This window comes from Cervus elaphus, chromosome 12, assembly GCF_910594005.1.
Source record: "Cervus elaphus chromosome 12, mCerEla1.1, whole genome shotgun sequence".
NCBI lineage: Eukaryota > Metazoa > Chordata > Mammalia > Artiodactyla > Cervidae > Cervus > Cervus elaphus.
In genome coordinates, this window is record NC_057826.1 from 42,257,723 (window position 1) to 42,279,173 (window position 21,451).

The following is a 21,451-nucleotide window of genomic DNA, read 5'->3' on the forward strand; positions in this document are numbered from 1 at the left end:
GATTGCAAATGAAATATGTAATACTTGGGGTTATAAATCACAAATCTGTGATTTTCCATGTTTATTATATACCCTTCTAAAGAAGATTTGGATTTGGTACTAGGATATTTTATGTTTCATAGGGTGGCAGAATATTGCTACTGAACTATTCAAATTGGATCTTACTGTTTTGATCTAAGGTGCTTACTGTTTAATTATAGGTTATACATGTAAAATGCTAATTTTCTAAATTACCAAATGTTTTGTTGTTGTTTAGTCACTAGGTCATGTCCGACTCTTTGCAACACCATGGACTGTTGCCAATCAGGCTCCTCTGTCCCAGGCAAGAATATTGGAGTGGGTTGCCATTTCCTTCTCCAGGGATCTTCCTGACCGAGGGGTCGAACCTGTGTCTCCTGCTTGGCAGGTGGATTCTTTACCACTGAGTCAATTGGGAAGCGCTTACCAACTATAACCTTCTCTTAATCTTAGTTTCTCTTCAAAGTACAACCATTTATTTTACTCAATCAGTGTCATAACAACAAAACAAATCCTTGTTTGAGCAGTCTTTCTCATAGAACTGGGCACTCTTTCAGGGCAATGATAACCTATTAGCTTTGTACTTCAAGTCCATAGTAACATGGTGGCTCTCCAAATGTATTTGTCAAATAGAGGAATGAATGAAACCTGGTAGAGTTAACTAGCTCTGTTCGCTCCCTTTGCTCTGCTCCTGACTCTCATAGCAGCTACTGGGTCATGATGGCAGATGGTCTAACTTGAGAGTTTAACTCTTAAAATTATTTCTCCCCTTGTTCCAAGTTTCTTTGAGTTTTCTTTAGGAGTAATTGCTTTTTTATGTCCTTTGTTATTCAGATTTGCTGTTAAATTCAAAGTGCTCAAACAAAGCCAATCAGCTGTGCTGCAGAGCCCTTGAAGACACACTTTACAAAGAAGGAAGAGATCTGTAAGTGGTTCTAGACTCTAAGCATGTCCACCCAGGTATAAAAAAGAAGCTTGGGTTGGCAGCATACTTCCTGACTTAAGGAAGGAGTTGGAGATATGGAAGGTGGGGATGCTGTTTTCTGGGTGACTGTCACATCCGCAAGTGGGACAACTAATTCCTTCATGAATCAATCCTTTGCATGAAAGGATTGACCTTGAATATCAGTCCCAGGCTGATGTCTGATTTGCCTTTAAGTTCAAGAGTTTGAAGCCACATTTCAGACATATAAACAGAATGTAATATCACTGATAGGGCCATGGGCCAAAGAATGTGGGCAGCCTCTAGAAGCTGGAAAAGGCAAAGAAACATTTTCTCCCTAGATCCTCCAGAAAGGAATAGAGTTTTCCCAGTATCTTGATTGGAGAAGGAAATGGCAACCCACTCCAGTATTCTTGCCTGGAGAATCCCATGGACGGAAGAGCCTAGTAGGCTACAGTCCATGGGGTCGCTAAGAGCTGGACACGACTGAGTGACTTCACTTTCACTTTTCACTTTCTTGCATTGGAGAAGGAAATGGCAACCCACTCCAGTATTCTTGCCTAGAGAATCCCAGGGACAGAGGAGCCTGGTGGGCTGCCGTCTATGGCATCGCACAGAGTCGGACACGACTGAAGTGACTTAGGAGCAGCAGCAGCAGCAGCAGCAGAATCTTGATTATTGCCCTGTGAGACCCACATCAGACTTTTGATCCATAAAACTATAAGAAAGACTTTAATTCCAGTGGCAGATGGTAAAGAGGGAAATCGCTAGATAAGGATGTTTGGGATCTAGTTTTTGCTATTCCATATCTGGCGATGTTGCCTTGGGGAAAAGTCATAAGCTCTCTAGAAATGTATTTACTTAAGTAAAAAACCTAGAGCCTGGAAGAAATGACATATATAGCCATTCACAGTTTTGAAATTATCTAAGTTATTTGCAAACTGTTTTCTGTGAAAACATGTGGGATGTCAACCAATGGTTCAGCAAACATGTTGGCTGTGCTAAATATCTGACACACTCAATTCTTATTTGAAGTGACATTAAGTATATAGAGAGCCAATTCTTTTTTAAATCCATGAGAGGGATGTAGAAACAGGAAGAACCAGATCAAAGTGGTTAAATATGTAGGCTCTGGGGTTGTCTTCTGTGCTACCATTTACTAATGGTGGAAATTGGGCAAGGCAGTTAACCTCTTTATGCCTCAGTTTTCTCATTTGCAAAATGTAGGTGATATTATTATTGTTTACTACATGGAGTTACTGTGGAATTAAGAATTAAGTGTTTAAAATCGTGCCTACTATATAATGCATATGTAATGAATGTTAGCTGTAACCATTTTAAAACTGTGAAGCAGCAGAAGTTGAAAATGATTTCAAAACAGACATGCTCATAGATAAAGCAGCAGAATGTACCCGGCACCTGAATACCTTTTGTAAAGAAAGGTCGAACAGCCTTCCAGAGCGCTGGGTTATTGTTGAATATGATGCCTTTCTCGTGCATGCCGATGAACTGCAACCCCAGTTTGCTGCCAAACCGGGATATGTAGTGACTGTGCTTCATTACATGGAACATACTTGAGGACCTGCAGCAAAAAAAAACCTTGGTATTGATTTTTAAGGGTCAAGAACTCACAATGATGAGTTTGACTACCTGGTGGCTCTTGGAGCAAATGCATTTGATCGAGACAAAAATGCATTATTTCTAGTGTTCAGATTAAATAAGTACTTGTGTTAGCAGAAGAACCTCCTCCTCCAGTTAAAACATTTCTACCTACTAGCTCTCTGTTTGGGCATCACTAAAGATCAACAAACAACACACGCAGAGTTATTTGTTATTTGCCCTTCTTCTCTGACACCAAGTCTCTAAAATATTACTCACGAATGTGGTCAAAGCTGCAAGGCTGTGAGAAACTGCACCCTCCACACCACCACGTTTCCAAGAGCCTCCAGCCCTGGAGCAGCCCCACTCCAGATGGTGGCCTTCTCTCCCCTCCCCGCCACCCCCCACAGAAGTGAATCTCAGAATTGGAAGAAGCTGGAATATTTGAAGTCTCATCTCGTTAGTCTGAAAGCAGCAGTTCTGCCTTGTACCACCTATTCCCCAGAGTCTCTAATCAGGCCTGGCCCCTCCAGGGGTATCATTCTGGGACTGAAGGATATACCTGGGGACCTCTGCCTTGAGTTTGACTGACTTGGGTGGACCTGGAAGGCTCTCTGTGGTGGTGACAGCAGTTCTTTTGAGGCTCTGCATCCATCATGAATCACCAGGGTCTAGAGGGTCACAGAGTTCTCCCAAGATGTAGGATATGTTGAGCCATTAGATAGCCCTTGATATGGCGTCCCTGGGACTTTGCCAATAGCCTAGGCTTCCTTCAACTTCCCAGTTCTTCTTCCACTACTCTGCCCTCTACCTTCGCTCCTGGATCAGTTCTTACAGCCTAGCTTCAGCTTTCAGAACAAGTAGCTAGGGAGGAGGCAGCCCCCTCCCCACAGATCTCCTCCAGGGCTTGCTTCCTACCTCCAATACCAGTAGAATTAGGGCATGTTAAGGCATTGAGTTTTATAGAATTTTTAAAAATTCTAGCTGAACGCATCATGGGGCCTCCATATGTGAGGAGAATATTGTCTTCATAGGACAGCGGTACAGAATTCTTTTGCAGAAAGGCTCACTTTAATGAGAAGCTCTTTTATTAAGGCTGCTTATAAGTTAGGCTATGGCATTGGAAGTATAAATCAATCATTTAAATAATTTAATAATTGAAAGGATAGGGTTTGCTATGTAATATCATGTGATCTTCAAAAGTGACAGTTTTATTACTTCTTTTCCAATTTGAATTTCTTTTATTTCTTTTTCTTCTCTGATTGCTATGGCTAGGACTTCCAATACTATAGCAAATAAAAGTGACAAATGTGGGCATCCTTGTCTTTTTCTTGATTTTAGAGAAAAAGCTTTCAGCTTTTTACCATTGAGTATGATGTTTGCTGTTGGTTTCATACATGGCTTTTATTATGTTGACATAGATTCCCTCTATGCCCAGTTTCTGCTGAGTTTTTATTATAAATGGCTGTTAATTTTTATCAAAACATTTTTCCGCATCTATTGAGATGATCGTATGGTTTTTACTCTTCATTGTGTTAATGTGGTATATCACACCGATTGATTTGTGGATATTGCAAAAATACACAAACAATGAAAGATCAGAAAGAGAAATTAAGGAAATACTACCATTTACAATTACATCAGTGAAAATACGATACCTAGGAATAAACTTACTTAGGGATGCAAAAGACCTCTACTCTGAAAACTAAAGACACTGATGAACTAAATTGAAGACAACACAGATGGAAAGAGATACCCATGTATATCTTGTACTTGGATTGGAAGATTGAATATTGTTAAAATTATTATACTACCGAAGGCAATCTACAGATTCAATGTAATCCCTATCAGATTACCAATGACATTTTTCACAGAACTAGAACTAAAAATTTTTTAATTTGGAGACACAAAATACCTTGAGTAATTAAAGCAATCTAGTGAAAGAAAAATGGAGCTGGAGGAAGCAGGCTTCCTGACTTCAGAGTATACTACAAAGCTACAGTAGTCAAAATAGTGTGATACTGGGACAAAAGTCATATGGATCAATGGAACAGGGGAGAAAGCTCAGAAATAAACCCACACACCTGTGGTCAATTAGCTTATGACAAAGGAGACAAGGATATACAGTGGAGGAAAGACAGTCTCTTCAATAAAGTGGTGCTGGGACAACTGGAGAGCTACATTTAGAGGAATGAATTAAAACATTCTCTATACTACATGATCGACTTCCCTGGTGGCTCAGATGGTAAAAGCTCTGCCTACAATGTGGGAGACCCAGGTTTGATCCCTGGGTTGGGAAGATCCCCTGGAGAAGGAAATGGCAACCCACTCCAGTACTCTTGCCTAGAAAATCCCATGGACAGAGAAACCTGGTAGGCTCCAATCCATGGGGTCAAAAAGAGTTGGACACGACTGAGCAACTTCACTTTCTTTCTATACTATATAAAAAATAAACTAAAAATGGATTAAACACTTAAATATATGACCAGACACTATTGGTATAAAGCTCCTAGAGGGAAACATAGGAAGGTCACTCTTTGCCTTAAATCACAGTAATATCTTTTTGGATGTGTCTCCTTGAACAGGGGAAATAAAAACAAATATAAACAGGGCCTAACTGAATTTAAAACTTTTGCACAGCAGAGGAAACCATAAACAAAACAAAAAGACAAACTACCAATGAGAGAGAATATTTGCAAGTGGTGAGATCAACAAGGGATTGATTTCTAAAATACACAAACAGCTTATACAATTCAATATTAAAAAATCAAAGAGCCCAATTAAAAAATGGGCAGAAGAGGTAAATAAACATTTCTTCAAAGAAGACATACAGATGGTCAACAAGCACACGAAGAGGTGTTCAACACTGCTAATTATTAGAGAAATGCAAATCAACTACCATGAGGTATCACCTCACTCCAGTCAGAATGGCTATCATGAAAAAGTCTATAAATAATAAATGCTGGAAAGTATGTGGATAAAAAGGAAACCTTCACTGTTGGTGGGAATGTATTAAATAAATTGGTATAGCCACTATGGAAAACAGTACAGAGGTTCCTTTAAAAACTAAAAATAGAGCTTCATTATGATAAAATGATCCCATTCCTATGCATATGTCCAGAGAAAAACATAGTTCAGAAAGATAGATGCACCTCAGTTTTCATAGCAGCACTATTTACAACAGCCAAGACATGGAAGTAACCTAAATGTCCACTGTCAGGTGGGTGGATAAAGAAGATGAGGTACATACACACAAAGGAATATTACTCAGCCATAAAAAAGAATGAAATAACGCCATTTGCAGCAACATGGAAGGACCTATACTCCAATAGTCCAGTAGAAGCTCCAATACTTTGGCTACCTGATATAAAGAACTCACTCATTGGAAAAGACTCTGATGCTGGGAAAGATTGAGGGCAGGAGAAGGGGACGACAGAGTATGAGATGGTTGGATGCCATCACCAACTCAATGGACATGAGTTTGAGCAAGCTCAAGGAGTGGTGATGGACAGGGAAGCCTGGCATGCTGCAGTCCGTGGGGTCACAAAGAGTCGGACACAACCGAGCAACTGAATGGAACTGGAAGAACCTAGAGATTATCATAGTAAGTAAACCAGGTAAAGAAAAATATCATGGTATCACTCGTATGTGGAATCTAAGGAAAAAAAAGGATAAAAATGAACTTATTTACAAAACAGAAAGAGACTCACACATCTAGGAAACAAACTTAAGATTACCAAAGGTGAAAGGGAGTTAAGAGGAACATATACACACCACTATATGTGAGATAGATAACCAACAAGGACCTACTGTATAGCATAGGGAACTATCTTCAATATTTTGTAATAACATATAAGAAAAACAGGGCTTCCCTGGTGGCTCAGCGCTAAAGAATTTGCCTGCCAATGCAAGAGACCCAGATTCGATCCCTGAGTCAGGAAAATCCCCTGGAAAAGGAAATGGCAACCCACTCCAATATTCTTATCTGGGAAATCCCACAGACAGAGGAGCCTCTGGGCTACAGTCCATGGGGTCATAAAGAGTTGGACACAACTTAGTGACTGAACACCAACAAATAAGAAAACAGAATCTGAAAGAGTATATATGTGTGTGTGTGTGTATGTATGTATATATATGTGTATATATATATATATAAAATTGAATCATTGTGCTGTATATCTGATACTAACAAAACATTGTAAAATCATCTATACTTTAATAAAAAACTTCAGGAGGACAAGATGGCAGAGGAGTAGGTGCATGTGGCATACATCTCTCTTCACGGATACATCAGGAATACACCTTCAGACACAGAAATGCATGCAGAACACCAGCTGAGAGCAGATAAGAGTACCTGACCAGCGTAAGATAATACATAGAACCATGTAAAACTCACATCCACAGCTCAACAATAGAGAGGCTGGCCCATCAAACACCTGATGTACTGAACTACAGAGTAGGACCCCACCCAGGGTACCCCTTTAAGTGCTTGACACGCTGATCTACAGAGTAGGACCCCAGCCATGTCTATGTGCCTCACGTGGGGAACAACAGAGAAGGACCCCAGGCAAGGGAACCCTCTAAGTGCCTGAATGGGCAGAGCTTTGGAGAAAGACTGGCCAAAGAGGCCTTCCGATTGCCAGATACAAGAGGCTCAAAAAAAAGACTCTGATAGAGCCGTAATTCTTGTGGTGGAGGCAGTCTGTGTCCCTGCACAGTTGGTGCCACCAGGGTCCCTGCAAGCCAAGAAGCTGCGCCACCTTCACGCTCAACCCTTACTGGGGCAGAGCTGCCACAGGCAAAAAAAGTCTTGCACCTAAGCATGCAGGGTTGCTTCGGTCGTGCCCAACGCTTTGCGACCCTGTGGACTGTGGCCTGCCAGACTTCTCTTTCAGGGGGTTCTCCAGGCAAGAATACTGGAGTGTATTGGCCAATACTGGTTGCAATACCCTTCTAAAGCACTATATTTCCTGCTGCCCTAGCTGCCAACTCCCCGAGTACCTGGTGCTGCCAGAACCCCTGCAACCCAAGCAGCTGCACCACCTCCACAGCTGGCCCTCACTGGGACAGACCCAAATCCTCCAGGGCAGCCTCAGGAGCAAACCCCAGTGGATGACCCACATGCAGAGGTGGAAATAAAACCACAATTGGAACCCAGGGGCAGTGTGGCTAAGGAAAAAGACCTAAAACCTTCCCACAGCTGTACAAGCTGCAGATTAAATCCACACGATTAACTAGAGAGACTCTGTGTCTATGGGATAAAAAAGGACATTAAGAGCTCCCACAAAAGAAAATGCAGTAGTTCTGATAGCTGTGGACGTTGGAGGAAAGAACACACAGGAGTAGGACCAGATTAGAATCTGACCTGCCCCACAGCAGGTTCAGAGACCAGCACAGTTTTGGAGGGCATCCTAGGGAGGTGAGGTGGACTGTGACTACCAGCAAGGGAAAGGACTCTGACAGCACTGACTCAAGAAAAACATTTATTAGTCTTATGCTTTGCTTGTTCTGTATTCTTGTCCAAATTCTTTGGATTTTTTTTTTCACTTTTTTTTTCCCTTCCCACCCCGCTCTGTTGTAGTCGTTGATTTTATTGACCCTATGAAATCTAATTAAGCTTTTGAGCTTTTTTTTCCCCTCAGTCACATTTTTTATTATTGTTATAAACCTCTGCCTCTCTGTTGGGTTTTTGCAGTTCTGTGGAGTTTCCCCTTTGTTTTCTTTTCCTTCTTCCTTTTTTTTCCTCTCTTTTTTTAATTTTAATTTTTTAAACCTATTACTATTTTTTCTACATTTATCCCTTTACTTGCTTTTCCTACTGTTCTTTTACCCTTGCAGTTAATCTTCAATATATATATAAATCTTCTTTATCTACCTCTATTTAACTTTGCATATCTATTCTTTCTTTCCTTTCTTTCCTTTCCTCTCAATGTATTTGTTAGTTTTGTTTCCATTGTTTTATTCCCCACTTGGCACCTTGCTTTAGTTTTGTTTTCCAGCTCGTGCTTTAGATAGTTTTATTCTTAACTGATAGATATAATTATTTCTTTTGTTCACCAGATCAATCTACTGTACTTTATTTTTATTGGATTGTTTTGATTTTGCTTATGGGTGTATATGTATATATTCCATTATCATAATTATTATTTGCATGATTTTGTAACTGCCATTTGTCTGGGGTTCATCTTTGGTTTCTCGTTTTGGGGTATTTATTTTAATCTCACTTAATGCCATAACAAACCACTTGTGGAGTCTTTGTTCCTGACCAGAGATCAAGCCCTAAGCCTTTGGAGTAGGAGCACTGGCTTCCAAGACCCTAGACTAAAGAGAACTAACCCTGGGAGTATCAAATAGTGAGAACTCGTACAAAGGAAACCACTTGAATACAAGACCCTACATCACTCAACCACCAGTAGCACCCTATGCAGCATGCCTCATCTAAAAAACAAACAAAGCAAAAATACAAACCAAATAATCGGCAGACAGGATTACCACCTCACTCAGCCTTGCCCATCAGAGGGAAAAAAAAAACTCAGCATAAATCTCACCCTAACAGAGCTCACACAAACCACTGGACCAACCTTAGGTCTCATGTACCAACTTCTACCTCCCTGTGCTAGCACAGCTGTTCCAAGCTTGTTACCCAGACCCCTCTGTAGGGCAGGACAACAGGCTCTTCAGATTACAGGGTTTATGTCACAGTATTTATATGTGGACCACATGGCCAAGTGTAAATCCATCTTAGTAACACAAGCATAGCAGAGTGACGTTCCTCCTTATATGTTTATGAAACTTCAAAAAATTCCACTTGAGTATCTTCAAATTGACAGCCATTTTTTCACAGAGATAATCAGAAAAAAGAAGCAGAGTTTGGGAATTAAAAAGAGGGACAGAGTGGTGAGCAGAGAAGTAGAGGATTTTTGCAGTGCAGCAGCTGGAGACATGAAGAAAGTCAGTGCAGGGTGAACCGGTATCAGTCTATGGTTCAGCAGTATTTACAAGACAGGAGCCAGAAAGTGTATAAAAGATGCCCACCTTGTGTGCTCTGGTGAGGAGCTGCCATAGGCACAGCTAAAATGATATAACACTTAAATTCAGGGCTCAAGAGCCTACCTGCTCAAGTCTGCTAGGGAAGTTAAAATAGACCTTCCAGAGCTTTCCCACTATTCCATGTATCCAAGGCCAGAGTGGAGTTCAGAAGAGACACAGATCATGACATCAGAAAGGGATCAAACATTTGAGTAGAGGAATAAAGGAAAATATGCACATTATAACAGGAAAGTAAATATATTTTTAAAGAAAAATTTTTTTTGATGTGGACCATTTTTTAAGTCTTAATTGAATTTGTTACGATATTGTATCTGTCTTATATTGTGATTCTTTTGGCTGCAAGGCATGTGGGATCTTAGCTGCCCCGTCAGGGATGGAACCCACACCACGGGCACTGGAAGGTGAAGTCTTAACCACTGGACTGCCAGGGAAATCCCTAGGATATATTTATAAACATCTTTTTGACATTGCAAAAGAGGGAGAATCTGGACTTTTTCTGGTGTGCAGGCGATAGAAGTTGGAAGGAATCACACAGTGCTCAATTGTGCAAATTCTAGATGCATAACGTATTTCTGATCTTAGCTTTACTTTAGATGTTATTTTCTCCCTTATTTTGGTGTGCTTAATATTGTACAGATTTTCGTGTATTTACCACTACTTTGGCTCTGCCTTCCTTCTATACTAAAATTCTGTTTCTCAACTGCAAATTCTCCTACTCTGGCTGTTTTCTGAACAGACAACTCTCAAAGATGGGGAGTGGCTACTATACCCTATGCATTTATTCTTCCAGTGGGTTAGGGTGGTCATCTTCTCATTAGCTCCTCTCTCTCCAAGTTGCAATTGACTCCTAAAAGGATGATTTAGCTCTAATGAGGTGGTTCAGTGAATGCCTGTGAGAACACATTGCCATAGAAGACCCTGGGCCAAAGGAGCTCAGCTCCAACTGAGTAGATTAGGTGGTGGGGTAAGTACTAGCCAAACCCACACCTCTGTGATGGATTTCAAGTTTCCATTTAAACTTTAAAAGAAAGCCCCTGAAATAATGGCAGTGCTTTGAAATGAAAACAGAATTAGCACATGAATGAATTATTTACTTGATATATATTTCAGGAACAAAATCTTATTTTCAAACCAAAATACTAAGTCACATATATTCTTGATTTAATCCCAGATAATATTAACCAAATTATCCTAAGTTTTGGGTAAGCTTTTCTCTTCCTAGCAACTATAAAAGCAAAAAACCCAAATATCCAGATGCTTCTATTTGTGTTTCAAGGAATTAGTTTGACCAACTAGCCAAACTTTGTCCTGTGTGGAAATATCATGCTGTAGAAAGGACTGAAATTCTTATTAATTAAAAGATTTTAGGCCTCTAGCTTTCTCACCTTCCCCCACCTTGTTCTATAATTAAAGCAGAAAGTAAGCAATTTATTGCCTCATAATTCACAAACTAGTATACACATTTTAATTAGGAAACAGGCAGAACAGTGTTTTTCTACTCTGACTCCTAGAGCTTTGGCATATTTCATAAAAGATATTGGTCTTTCCATATGTTTTGAGGAACTACCTTATCAGTTTAAAAAAGAATAAGAAATCTCAATCCAAGTAAATGCTGGTTAATAAAGAGCTACCATTTAAAGGCAATGTGTTCTTCAAGGGGCACCAATATCTTACTTATGCTGAGACAGAGGCTCTAACTTGGCAAAGAATGCTTCCCAGGTAGTGTTAGTGGTAAATAACCCACCTGTCAGTGCAGGAAATATAAGCGATCCCTGGGCTGGGAAGATCCCCTCAGGGAGGGCATGGCAACCCATGCCAGTATCCTTGTCTGGAGAATCCCAATGACTGATGAGCATGGTGGGCTACAGTCCATAGGGTCACAGACACGACTGAGCAACTTAACACGCACATGCAGGCAAGACAAAGGTGATACATACAGCAAGCAAAGTGTGACTAAAGACAAGCAGTTTAAAACAAGATCACTTATCAAAAGTAGGCTGGTTTTATCTAACCAGAGTAAATCAGGAGAGTGAAGAAGGGAAGGTTGGCGAGGCGCTAAGCCCAGAGCTCTCCTGACATTTAGGTGGACAGTAGAGACCTCCTTCCCATAATTGTACCGGCTCTAACACCAGGTAAGGGGGATGTTACATTGATTGACTGAGAGACTGAGGGTCTCTCACCACTGAGAAGAGACCAGAGAGTCACCAAGCTCAGAAGGGATACTGGATAGTTTAAGATGCCTGGTCCCTGGGGTTATTATTCTTCTGAAAACATGACTGAAGTCAAAAGCTATCTCCAAAGAAGGCAAATCTTTTGTCTCTTCAGAATGAGTCAGTTTGGGTGGTAAAAAAAGAAGTTTAGGTGGTAAAAAAACAAACAAACAAAAAATCCCTTCTGAGTTTAAAGAATTCACAGACTCTTGGTGAGGTTCAAGAATGATGAGTATTAGAAATATGGGGAAACAATCAGTGGAACAGCTGGCACCAAACATTCAAAAGCACTTGCTTCCTGTAGACCTGTTCTGTGCCTGTCACTCACACTCCATCAATCCTATCACGTTTTCCCTGTCTTTTGCCCTCTAATATTCTTATGCAGCTCTAATACTGAGGTCACTGCAAGAGAAAATGAATATAACAGAGACCTGACTGCAACCACCCTAAGCTGATTAGATTTAGTATTCATAATATGGGACCACCTTCCCTGGGCTCTTGATTATGATGCAATATGAAGTGTCCAGGACTAAACAGGAAAATATTCTTACAAAACAGTTAATTTGGATTGGATTGATCTTATAAATGTAGTGTTCAGTTTATAAGCAATACCAGGAATAGAAGTGTATGTTCAATGACACCATAATGAGACAATGAAAGAAATATGGAATGTGTGACATCCTGTAAGACAACTGACATGGTCTCTTCAGAAGGTCAAGGTCAGCAAAAAGTAGGGAGATTGTTCTTCTTTCTTGTTCATTTGAACTTTTCTTACTAGAAAGTTGGAAAAATGTTTCTTGTCTATCATTAAAGTCTCTCCCTGTCATGCATCCTCCCCTCCTTGAACTTCTACTTACTTTGTCCTAGTTCCCCTGGTAAAATCTCAACCCTGTTAAAGCCAACTCAGCTTACTCTGCTTGCACCTGGCGGCTGAATGGGGCTAGGGAAAAACCATACATGCACAAAGACACACACACACACACACACACACCCACCACACAGAGGGAGGTCTCAGTTAAATTCAAATGGGAATAGCCCATTCTAGTACATTTCCTGAGTCCTGTATGACTGTTATATCCTGCCTCCTGTCTTCTCCACTGTTCTACTTCCTCACCTTTAATCTCAACTACAGACTTGATTGGGCCAGGAAGAGCCCCTGGAGAAAGGAATGGCTGCACATTCCTGTATTCTTGCCCGGAGAACCCCATGGACAGAGGAGCCTGGCAGGCTACAGTCTATGGGGTCACAAAGAGTTGGACACAACTAACACACACACAGAGACTTGATCCTATTTTGCTGAGAAAACAGAAGCAATTAAAACCTCTGCAAGTCCAACCATCAGGATCAGTGCCCATATGTTCAATCTTCACTTCTGTTACTGGGGATGAACTTCCATGTCCCTATTCAAGGCCAATTCCACATGTCACTCCTTTGTCATCTCACCTGGCACACTCCTTCTTTCTGCTGCGTCAGTGGTTTTCCTCTGTGACTCATCATTCCCACCAAAGCACACATATCATAGTATCTTGTATCTTAGCAAATAAAAAGACTTGGACCAAATTCCCCTTTCAGCCTTATTCTATTCCTCTGCCTCCTTTAGGACAAACGCCTTGAAGAGTGTATCTGCCACCTCCAATTCTTCTCTCCCCATTCTCCACAGTGGTCACATTTTGCCCCCAGAACTCCACTGAAACTCCCCTTGTCAAGGTCACCCTTAACCTCCCTGGTGCTAAATGCAATGCTCACATCTGTCTAGTCATGTGGCACTATCTGGATACTTGCCAGTTCCATCCTCCCTGACATGCGTTCCTCACCTGGCCTTCAGACCACCACTGTCTCCTGGTTTTCCCTTTTCTGTTTGGCTCTCCTCCTCAGCTCCTTTGCTAGTTTCTGACTACAGAGGAAGGTCTGGATGGTCAGAACTTCCTTCTTAATATTCCATTCAGTGGTGCTAGGCAAGTCAAGTCAACATATCTGAAATGGAATCCTGATTCTTCCCCATCTGAAAGATGTTCCACCCACCTCATCTTCTATACAGCACATATCTACCTGATAATAGTGTGGGCTACCATCCTGGTTTGCCTGGAACTATCTGAGTTTTACCATAAAAATCCCACAACGTGGGGATAAATTTATACACTATTAAAATAGGTATATAAATACTATAACAATAATTAGTATTTAAATTGGTAGCAGATGGGCCAATTTGACCCCAGTTAGTGGGCTTCCTTGGTAGCTCAGATGGTAAAATGTCTGCCTACAATTCAGGAGACCCAGGTTCGACCCCTGGGTCGGGAAGATCCCCTGGAGAAGGCAATGGCAACCCACTCCAGTATTCTTGCCTGGAAAATCCCATGGACTGAGGATCCTGGTAGGCTATAGTCCATGGGGTCGCAAAGAGTCGGACATGACTAAGCGACATCTCATCATCATCATCAGTGTATTAAGTGCTACTCCCTTATTGATGCTACCCACATTCTTCTTTTTGATATTCTTGCAAACACCAATATATACTAATGGCATGAAGTGTCTGTGGCCCCTCATTATTTACAGCACCCCTGCCTGGGAATGGTGCGCACTTTACCTGCAGATGATCAGATGCCCTCCCCCCGCCGCCCCCAGCTGCTCAGGCAGAAGCCCAGCAGCACTGGTGCCTGACATCTCCCCCACCCACAGCTCTGCATCCCCCACCACTTCAGAACTAGCTGATCTGAAAAGTTGGGCCATAATCTCAGCACAGTTGTAATGACGACAGATGTCAAACTTTCAGAAGAGAAAAGACCTGGCATATTATTCAAAGAAAAAGCTTTCTGGGGTCCAGTGGGGTCTCTTCAAGAGGTACAGGAAGTTCTGGGAGGCTCTGAAGAGCAGCGAGGGAAGGAGATGGGGACAAACACGTCCTATTCCTGCGGGGAGCTCAGCCCTTAACAACAAAATCTGAGCAGCTCAGAGGCAATTATAGAGAACACAGAGATCCAACCAGAGAAAAGCCTGTGAGGACAGGACAGGGGGAGAGCTGGGAGAGCAGGGATGGAGCCGGGGGCAGGGCAGATGGCTGTTGTCTGTGTCCTCAGGGCGAAGTAAGCAGCTGACAGTGTTGGGGTCAGTAAGGTCACTTTCCTGAAAGGTGCAGACTGGTCAGATGCCACGTGCTGTGACCAGGATCCTATTTCAGGAATTGCCTGTGAGGTTCCTGGGCATTTATCTGGGGATCTGAGTATCTAGTGTCTGTGAGCAGTTTCTGTCCTGATCACCTGATCCTTTCTCAGGTGCTTCCTTCTTCCCTCCAGGTCTCGTCTTGTACCTCCACCACCTGACCTAGACTTCAGGGGGAGAAAATTAGGCAAATCCACTACAACCTGCTTCAGTATTGCCCCATACTGAAGGGAAAAGCCCTCTGTCCTGGAAGCTTCTTACCTTCTCTCCTCCCTCCAGCTCTGCAGCATATTGGAATTACCTGGAGGGCTCTGAACACCATCAGTGCCTGGGTCCCCCCATCAAGAGACTATAAAAGTTGGGATGTGACCTGGGCATTGGGTTGTTGAACAGCTCCCTGGGCGACTTTGATGTGAAGCCAGGGCAAGAAGCGGTGCTCTAGATCCCGAGCTGCAGGATAACTATCCTGTGGGTCCCTTCACCTGTATCTGAGGGAGAGGCAGATGCTGACCTGAGGAGGGCTGGAAGGCAGCTTTCTGCCCTGGGAGATCAACGAGCAGGAGGCAGTGTCCCAGTCCCCCAAGCTCAATCATCATCTGTTCCAGGACAATTTCAAGACTCAAAATTGGCTGCAAAAATGAGTGAAGTACTGATTCTGAACATGAGAACATGTCAAATTCACTTAAATTTGGCTGAGCAGAGCTCGATAGACCAAGAGGAGTAAATCCTAAAGCACCTATGGTCTCACCATTAGAGCAGCGAGTCTCAAACTGGAGTGTGCCTCAGAATGACCTGGAGAGCTCATGGACAAAGACCCCCGGCCCCGACCCCAGACTTTCTTCTTTAGTGTGTCAGGGAGGGACCAAGGATGGAAAGCCAGATGTGGCTGCTGCTGGTCAGGGGACCACAGTCAGAACCACGGCACTGGGGTGTTTGACCTTAACCCAGTGAAATGACATTTCCACCTGAATGACATTTCCACTGAAGCTGTATAAGCATGTTTAGTTGTATAAACATGGTCAGTCTTAGTTACTGTTAAGACTCTTAGAACACCTAACTGAATGAAATGGGAAAACACCCAGGCAACAATTGAGGAATTAGTCTGGTTCAAAATAACATTCTTGGATGGGTAGAAATATTTGGAAGGATAACACCTTTTTCTCCCCTTCTCCCTTCTTCCAAGTATTTGGTTCAAAATATTCAGGCTTTGTGTTTACCATGGTATTTTCAGAAATGATGTATAACATCATGGCATGAGAAAAGCCAATGTAGTTTCCAGAAATGCTTCACTTATTTCTGGGCAATAGTCTATGTATCTGAAGAAAAAATTCTAATAAATAAGTAAATCACACTGGTCAGTCTTAGTTTCTGAGTAAATCTTTGTCAGGGATTATAAATATAAAATCTCATTAATGAGACATTCTGGTAACTAGCTTTGCTAAAATTCTAGCAAAGTAGCTGAACATTTATGATATGTGCTTTATTTTAAACTCTTCATTTTCTATGATCAGTCAGTAAGAGAACTAATATTTCACAAAGCTAGTTCTTTAGTTGATCCATATGTTGTTAACACTGGCGTGAACTCCAAAGTTCTACCAAAGTTATCTGGAAAATGTAACAGTGTACGAGGAGCAGGAGAATACCATTGCTTTTACTGGGACAGTGACAGACAGTCACCTTAGGATAGCAGCATTCTGTAAAGAGAAGAATGCCTTCTTCATCTGCTGTCTCCCCTCCTGTTGGCATTAGAAACACATCAGCAAATTGATGCAATCAGAATTCCGCTCCCCTCAGGTATTTGTTTTCTGTTACTATTGCTTGTTTATTTGTTTTCATGCTTGCTTCTACAGTTAAGACCAAAATCTTAGGGAAGTATAAAAGGTAACACCTCTCCTTCAAGTGTTTTGTCAAAAGCAAATCATCTATATTCTAAGTTTCCACATTCCCTGCTCAGAGATATTTTGAATAATTTCCAGTCTTTCCAGAATTCATTATATATACCTCAGGTTTCAAGCAAAACCCAATTATTCTGTTTGTCTCAAGTGTTATATTTTTACCTGGGAATCACTCATCTTTATTTAAGTAGTAAAACCATTGGAAACAAAGATGGCAAAATATCAAAATAAGTTTGCTTTTTAATAGGAAATATCCCAACCTTGATTTTTCAGGTATCTCTCCAGTTATTGAGACTTACTTGCTAATAATAAGGGTTTCCTCTCCACATACCCAGACTCTCATGAATTCTCCATACATCTTGTTGTAGTAATTGCAGGCACTGCCGATCCCCATCCAGAGGAACCTGCAGTGGGAAATGAGGGGCCCAATTCCCAGGAAGTAGCTGGGACCTAGGAAAGTGATCAGATCACAATCAGTATTTCAGCACCACTCAAAAGAGCAATTGCTTAAGATACTGCTGTTCTTGTTCCTATAAATCCAAATGTCCTTTTACGTCTTCTGACATATATGGGTGAGTTACACATACAAAATAATTAAAATAACAACACAAGTTAACATGAGGCTCTTCACAGCTCTACAAGTAAGAAGTAGTCCACACCACACCAATTCCTTTCGGGCTCAATAATTTCAGTCTGAATGGACTGGTTTAAGAAGAGAATCTTAAGCTAAACCTCATTAGACAAAATAAACCTGTGCACATGAATGTTCATAGCAGCTTTGTTCACAGTAGCCCCAAAATGAAGACTCCCCAAATGTCCACTAACAGTAGAATAGGTGACTAAACAGTGAGATGTTCATGTAACTGCATACTATGTGAACTGCAGCTGCATGCCACAACCTAAATGAAACCTACAGGCAAAAGTGTAAGGAAAAAACCAAGACAGAAGAATAAGTAATATAGCATTCCTGTTGCTAAAACATGCAAGAGCAGGTAATACTGAAGTATGTTGTTTAGAATATGAAATTAGGTGAAAAATCTATCAGAAAGCAGGGGAGTGATCATTATAGAATAGAAGGCTATTTATTTACTTCTGGGGGTGACAGAGGGTATAACTGGAAAGGCACAAGAGGAGTTTCTGGGATCCTGCTAACATCCTCCTTCTTGTTCTGATCTGTAACCACATGTTTATTTGTGTATTTTATGTAGAACAGATTTTTAACGGGCAAAAGGAGACTGTATCACCATGCCTTTTTCCCCAGTGCTCCCGTAAAGAATGTGGTGCACAGGGCAGAGAGAGGGTCTGGGGGAGAGGGCCCACGTACAAGGTTAGACATCACCCTGTAACCTTGGGGAAGGGAGAGCTGCCAGGCGCCAGGTAACCGTAGTCTTGGCAGAGATCAGTGAACTGGTGCAGTTTCCCCAAATTGAAGCTTGCAAATCACCAAGTAGGAATGATTCTTTCCTCTCCAACCCCCACGGCCCTCCCTGGCACTGCCTATGTGTGTCACCTCTGCACACTCCGGGGACCCCCTGTCCCCATGACCTGATAACACAGGGCCTCTCAGTAAATGTGGGTTTAAGAAGCTTAGAATTGAGTCCCAGCTTCATCATCTACTAGTTGTGGACTTCTGGCCTCTTTATGTCTCAGTTTTTTCATCTGCAAAGTAGGGATCAACACACTTACCTCACCAGAGTGCCCAGAGCTTCACAAGAGAAAGTGGGCATGAAACTGCTTTGAAAATTGTTAAGTGGAGGAATTTGGCTCACTGTACCTTCCCTACTCTTTGGCTCCACTGACCCTGAGATTCCCCATATGCATAAAACTCAGAGCCCAGAGAGCTGGTGATTGGAGGGATCTGGCCTAGAGGGTTCTAGAGCTAGAGAGTTCTAACCAGACCTCACTTTTCCCCAGGGAAAGCATGGAACTATTCAATAGAAGCTCCCTAGTAGCAAAATGAACATCCATCTGGGATTTAGGACTTCTTGGTGGTTCCCCTGCTCCCCCTATTCCCACTTTCCTTCCAGCTGAGATGCTGGCAAGCCTTTTCTCTTCTGGAGCTTTAACCCCTCACGTATGAACAGAGGAGAGTGGCTCCGCGGTTATTCATACCGCCTGGACCAGGCAGAGGCCCTCCCTGGTGCTCAGTTTCCCTTTCTATCAAATGAAGGGGTTGGGCTCCATTCTGTGCTCTCGACCCTGACTGCTCAGGAAAACCACCTGGGAAAATGAAAAGTCCACACGAGGATCCACTTCAGGCAGGGCTGAGAGTGACAGCGCTGTGTGATAGTGTCATAGACTGTGAGTGTGGGACAGCCTCATGTCCCCAGCCCAGAGCTTCAGGGATGCTCATTCTGTGCCTGCCTCCCCCCACCTCCCCAAAGGTCCAAGGGAGTTCTACTATCACCTGCAACGCAAACCTCTGGGGTGACTTGTTAAAAACAGCCCCTCCCTCACCTCTACCAGTCATGGACCCTGACTTAGGTGCCCACTGGGGGAAGAGAATCCAGTGAGAAAGGGGCAGTGATGGAGATGGGGTTCAATGAGTTAAAGACCATGGGTTCAATGAGTTAAAGACCATGGAACAGTCTTCCTTCAGACTCCTATCAGGGAGTAGAGAAGAAAACCAACTAAGCATTCCATTACATTGGGCATTTAAAGTAACCTAAAATACCAGGCTGAATCAAACAGAGAGACAGGCCGTTCTCTCGAAAATGATAAAGAAACCAGACCCAGGGCATTTTGCAGCAGCCCTACACTCCCACTCTCCATCACTGTGCAAAGAGGCCTACACTTGAAAGTGTGTAATGAGTATGCTCTTGAAAGAAAGCCTTATCAAGTGTCTTAAGGGACTGGGGACAGATGCTTGCTATGAGGAATTTTCCCTGAAAATTAAAAAGCAGTCTGATATTTCTGAGAATTCTGACAGAATTAGTATGACAGTGTGGAGTGATGGTGTTCCTACTGAAGTTATCTGGATAATTATATTATACTCTTTTTCTAATTGGTCCACAGAGCTTGTTGAAGATGTTTTTAGGTTTTCAAGGCAATGATAGTGGTCCCCCACTTTTCTTCCACTATCCAGGACCCATCCAGCTCTTATGGTGGCATCAACATCACCACCTTATCCAAGGATAAAAGAAAATAAAGAATGGGATAAAGAGAAAGAATAAGTTTGGGAAGGGAGAGGGCAGAGGACATGGCTGAGGCAAAGTTGGAGGGAGACAGAAAGAAGGACAGAAGGCATTCCAGAGACATTTTTACCTTCAGAGCAAAGTTGGAATGAATGTGATCAAAAGAAAAATAAGTTCTTGGAATTTTACTTTGCTGTCCCCATCGTAAACTTAAAGGATACTTGTGCCAAGTCTATTTTACCAAAGCAAAGTGCAGCCTGGAAGAGATTATCTAAGGTATTGTTTTAATGTTTTCATTAAACATGTGCAGATAATTGCCTAACATTTTTTCACCTGAGTCCTCATTTGCTTATATGCTGTGGACTTCAGCCAGCCCCCCAGGTTTACTCTTGGTCGTTTTGTAGAATTTCCTTTACCCTCATGGATCAAAAGCCCAAGGAAACAATCTCCTTAGATACAGAAATAAATGACTGCCTTACCTGGTATTGAGGATGTGTCCTCATAATTCCAAACCAAGAGAAGAAATGCAGTGAGCAGCAGGATTGCAATGCTGGCAATAGGCACAACTTCGGACACCATGCTAGTGACATTGTAATGCCTTGGGTTCAGCACTTCCAAGAACATTTTGTGTTACTTGATCTCGGGAAGCAATTTAAAGTCCTGTGGAGATCAGAAGAGTGGAAAAATTAGAGAATCCCCAAAATGTACATTTAGGACTCCTGTTGCTTCAGAGGATGCTGTACCGTAGAGATCGGCGCTTTGTTTTATAATATGATTGGACACTTAGACAAGACAAATTTATAGTTACAAGTCAAAACAAGCAAGCCCAAGAGAGATCTTTTGGCTTGAAATGCAGCATTTCTGACCTTGGTAGAGTCTCAGGTTCGTTTAGACGCTTGGTCTGATAGAACCTCAACACCTTGCCCTTGAGTGGGTAGAGTGACTGAGTGCTCAACTAAGAGCCAAATTTCTTACCAAAATATATGAAAATGAAGCTCATTCCAGAGGCGGAGTCATTCTGTGACTTCATCAGCAGTTTCTGTTTAAGCAATATTTTTCCCCCTGAAGCCAAATACATTTTAAAAAATGCAATCCCCATCTACCTTGCTTCCTTGGGATTACTTCCCCCAAAATAATACCCAGTCAGAAGGTATTTCTCAGGCATCACTGAGGCATTCTCAGAGCCTCCCATAAATTGTCTATTGAATTCAACGTGACTCACCCAGGACAATCTTTTCTTATTGGCTTAATGAAGCTTGAAAACCTCTGGTTGAAGCAGTACACATTGGACCATGACAGAGGTAGTAGGAAAGAAGAAAAGGAGAGAAAGAATAAAAAGAGAGGAGGAGAAAGAGAAGTGGGGAAGCAGGAAGAAAAGAGATGGCTTGGTTGATACCACCAGCAGTAGCCTCAGGTGCCACCCAGCCACCAAGCTCTCCACAGCAG

At 42.1% G+C, this 21,451-nt stretch overlaps 1 protein-coding gene across 1 annotated transcript in view; it reads right to left on the reverse strand.

The window, feature by feature from the left end:
• Positions 1 to 20,629, reverse strand: part of LOC122705584 (aromatase-like) — a 31,942-nt gene extending 11,313 nt beyond the window's left edge. The window contains exons 1-3 of the mRNA XM_043921039.1: positions 20,485 to 20,629; positions 17,171 to 17,321; positions 2,389 to 2,543 (exon numbers count right to left, since the gene is read on the reverse strand). Coding sequence (XP_043776974.1) covers positions 2,389 to 2,543; positions 17,171 to 17,321; positions 20,485 to 20,629 — 451 coding nt within the window. The remainder of the gene's footprint in view (positions 1 to 2,388; positions 2,544 to 17,170; positions 17,322 to 20,484) is intronic.
• Positions 20,630 to 21,451: the final 822 nt, after the last annotated feature.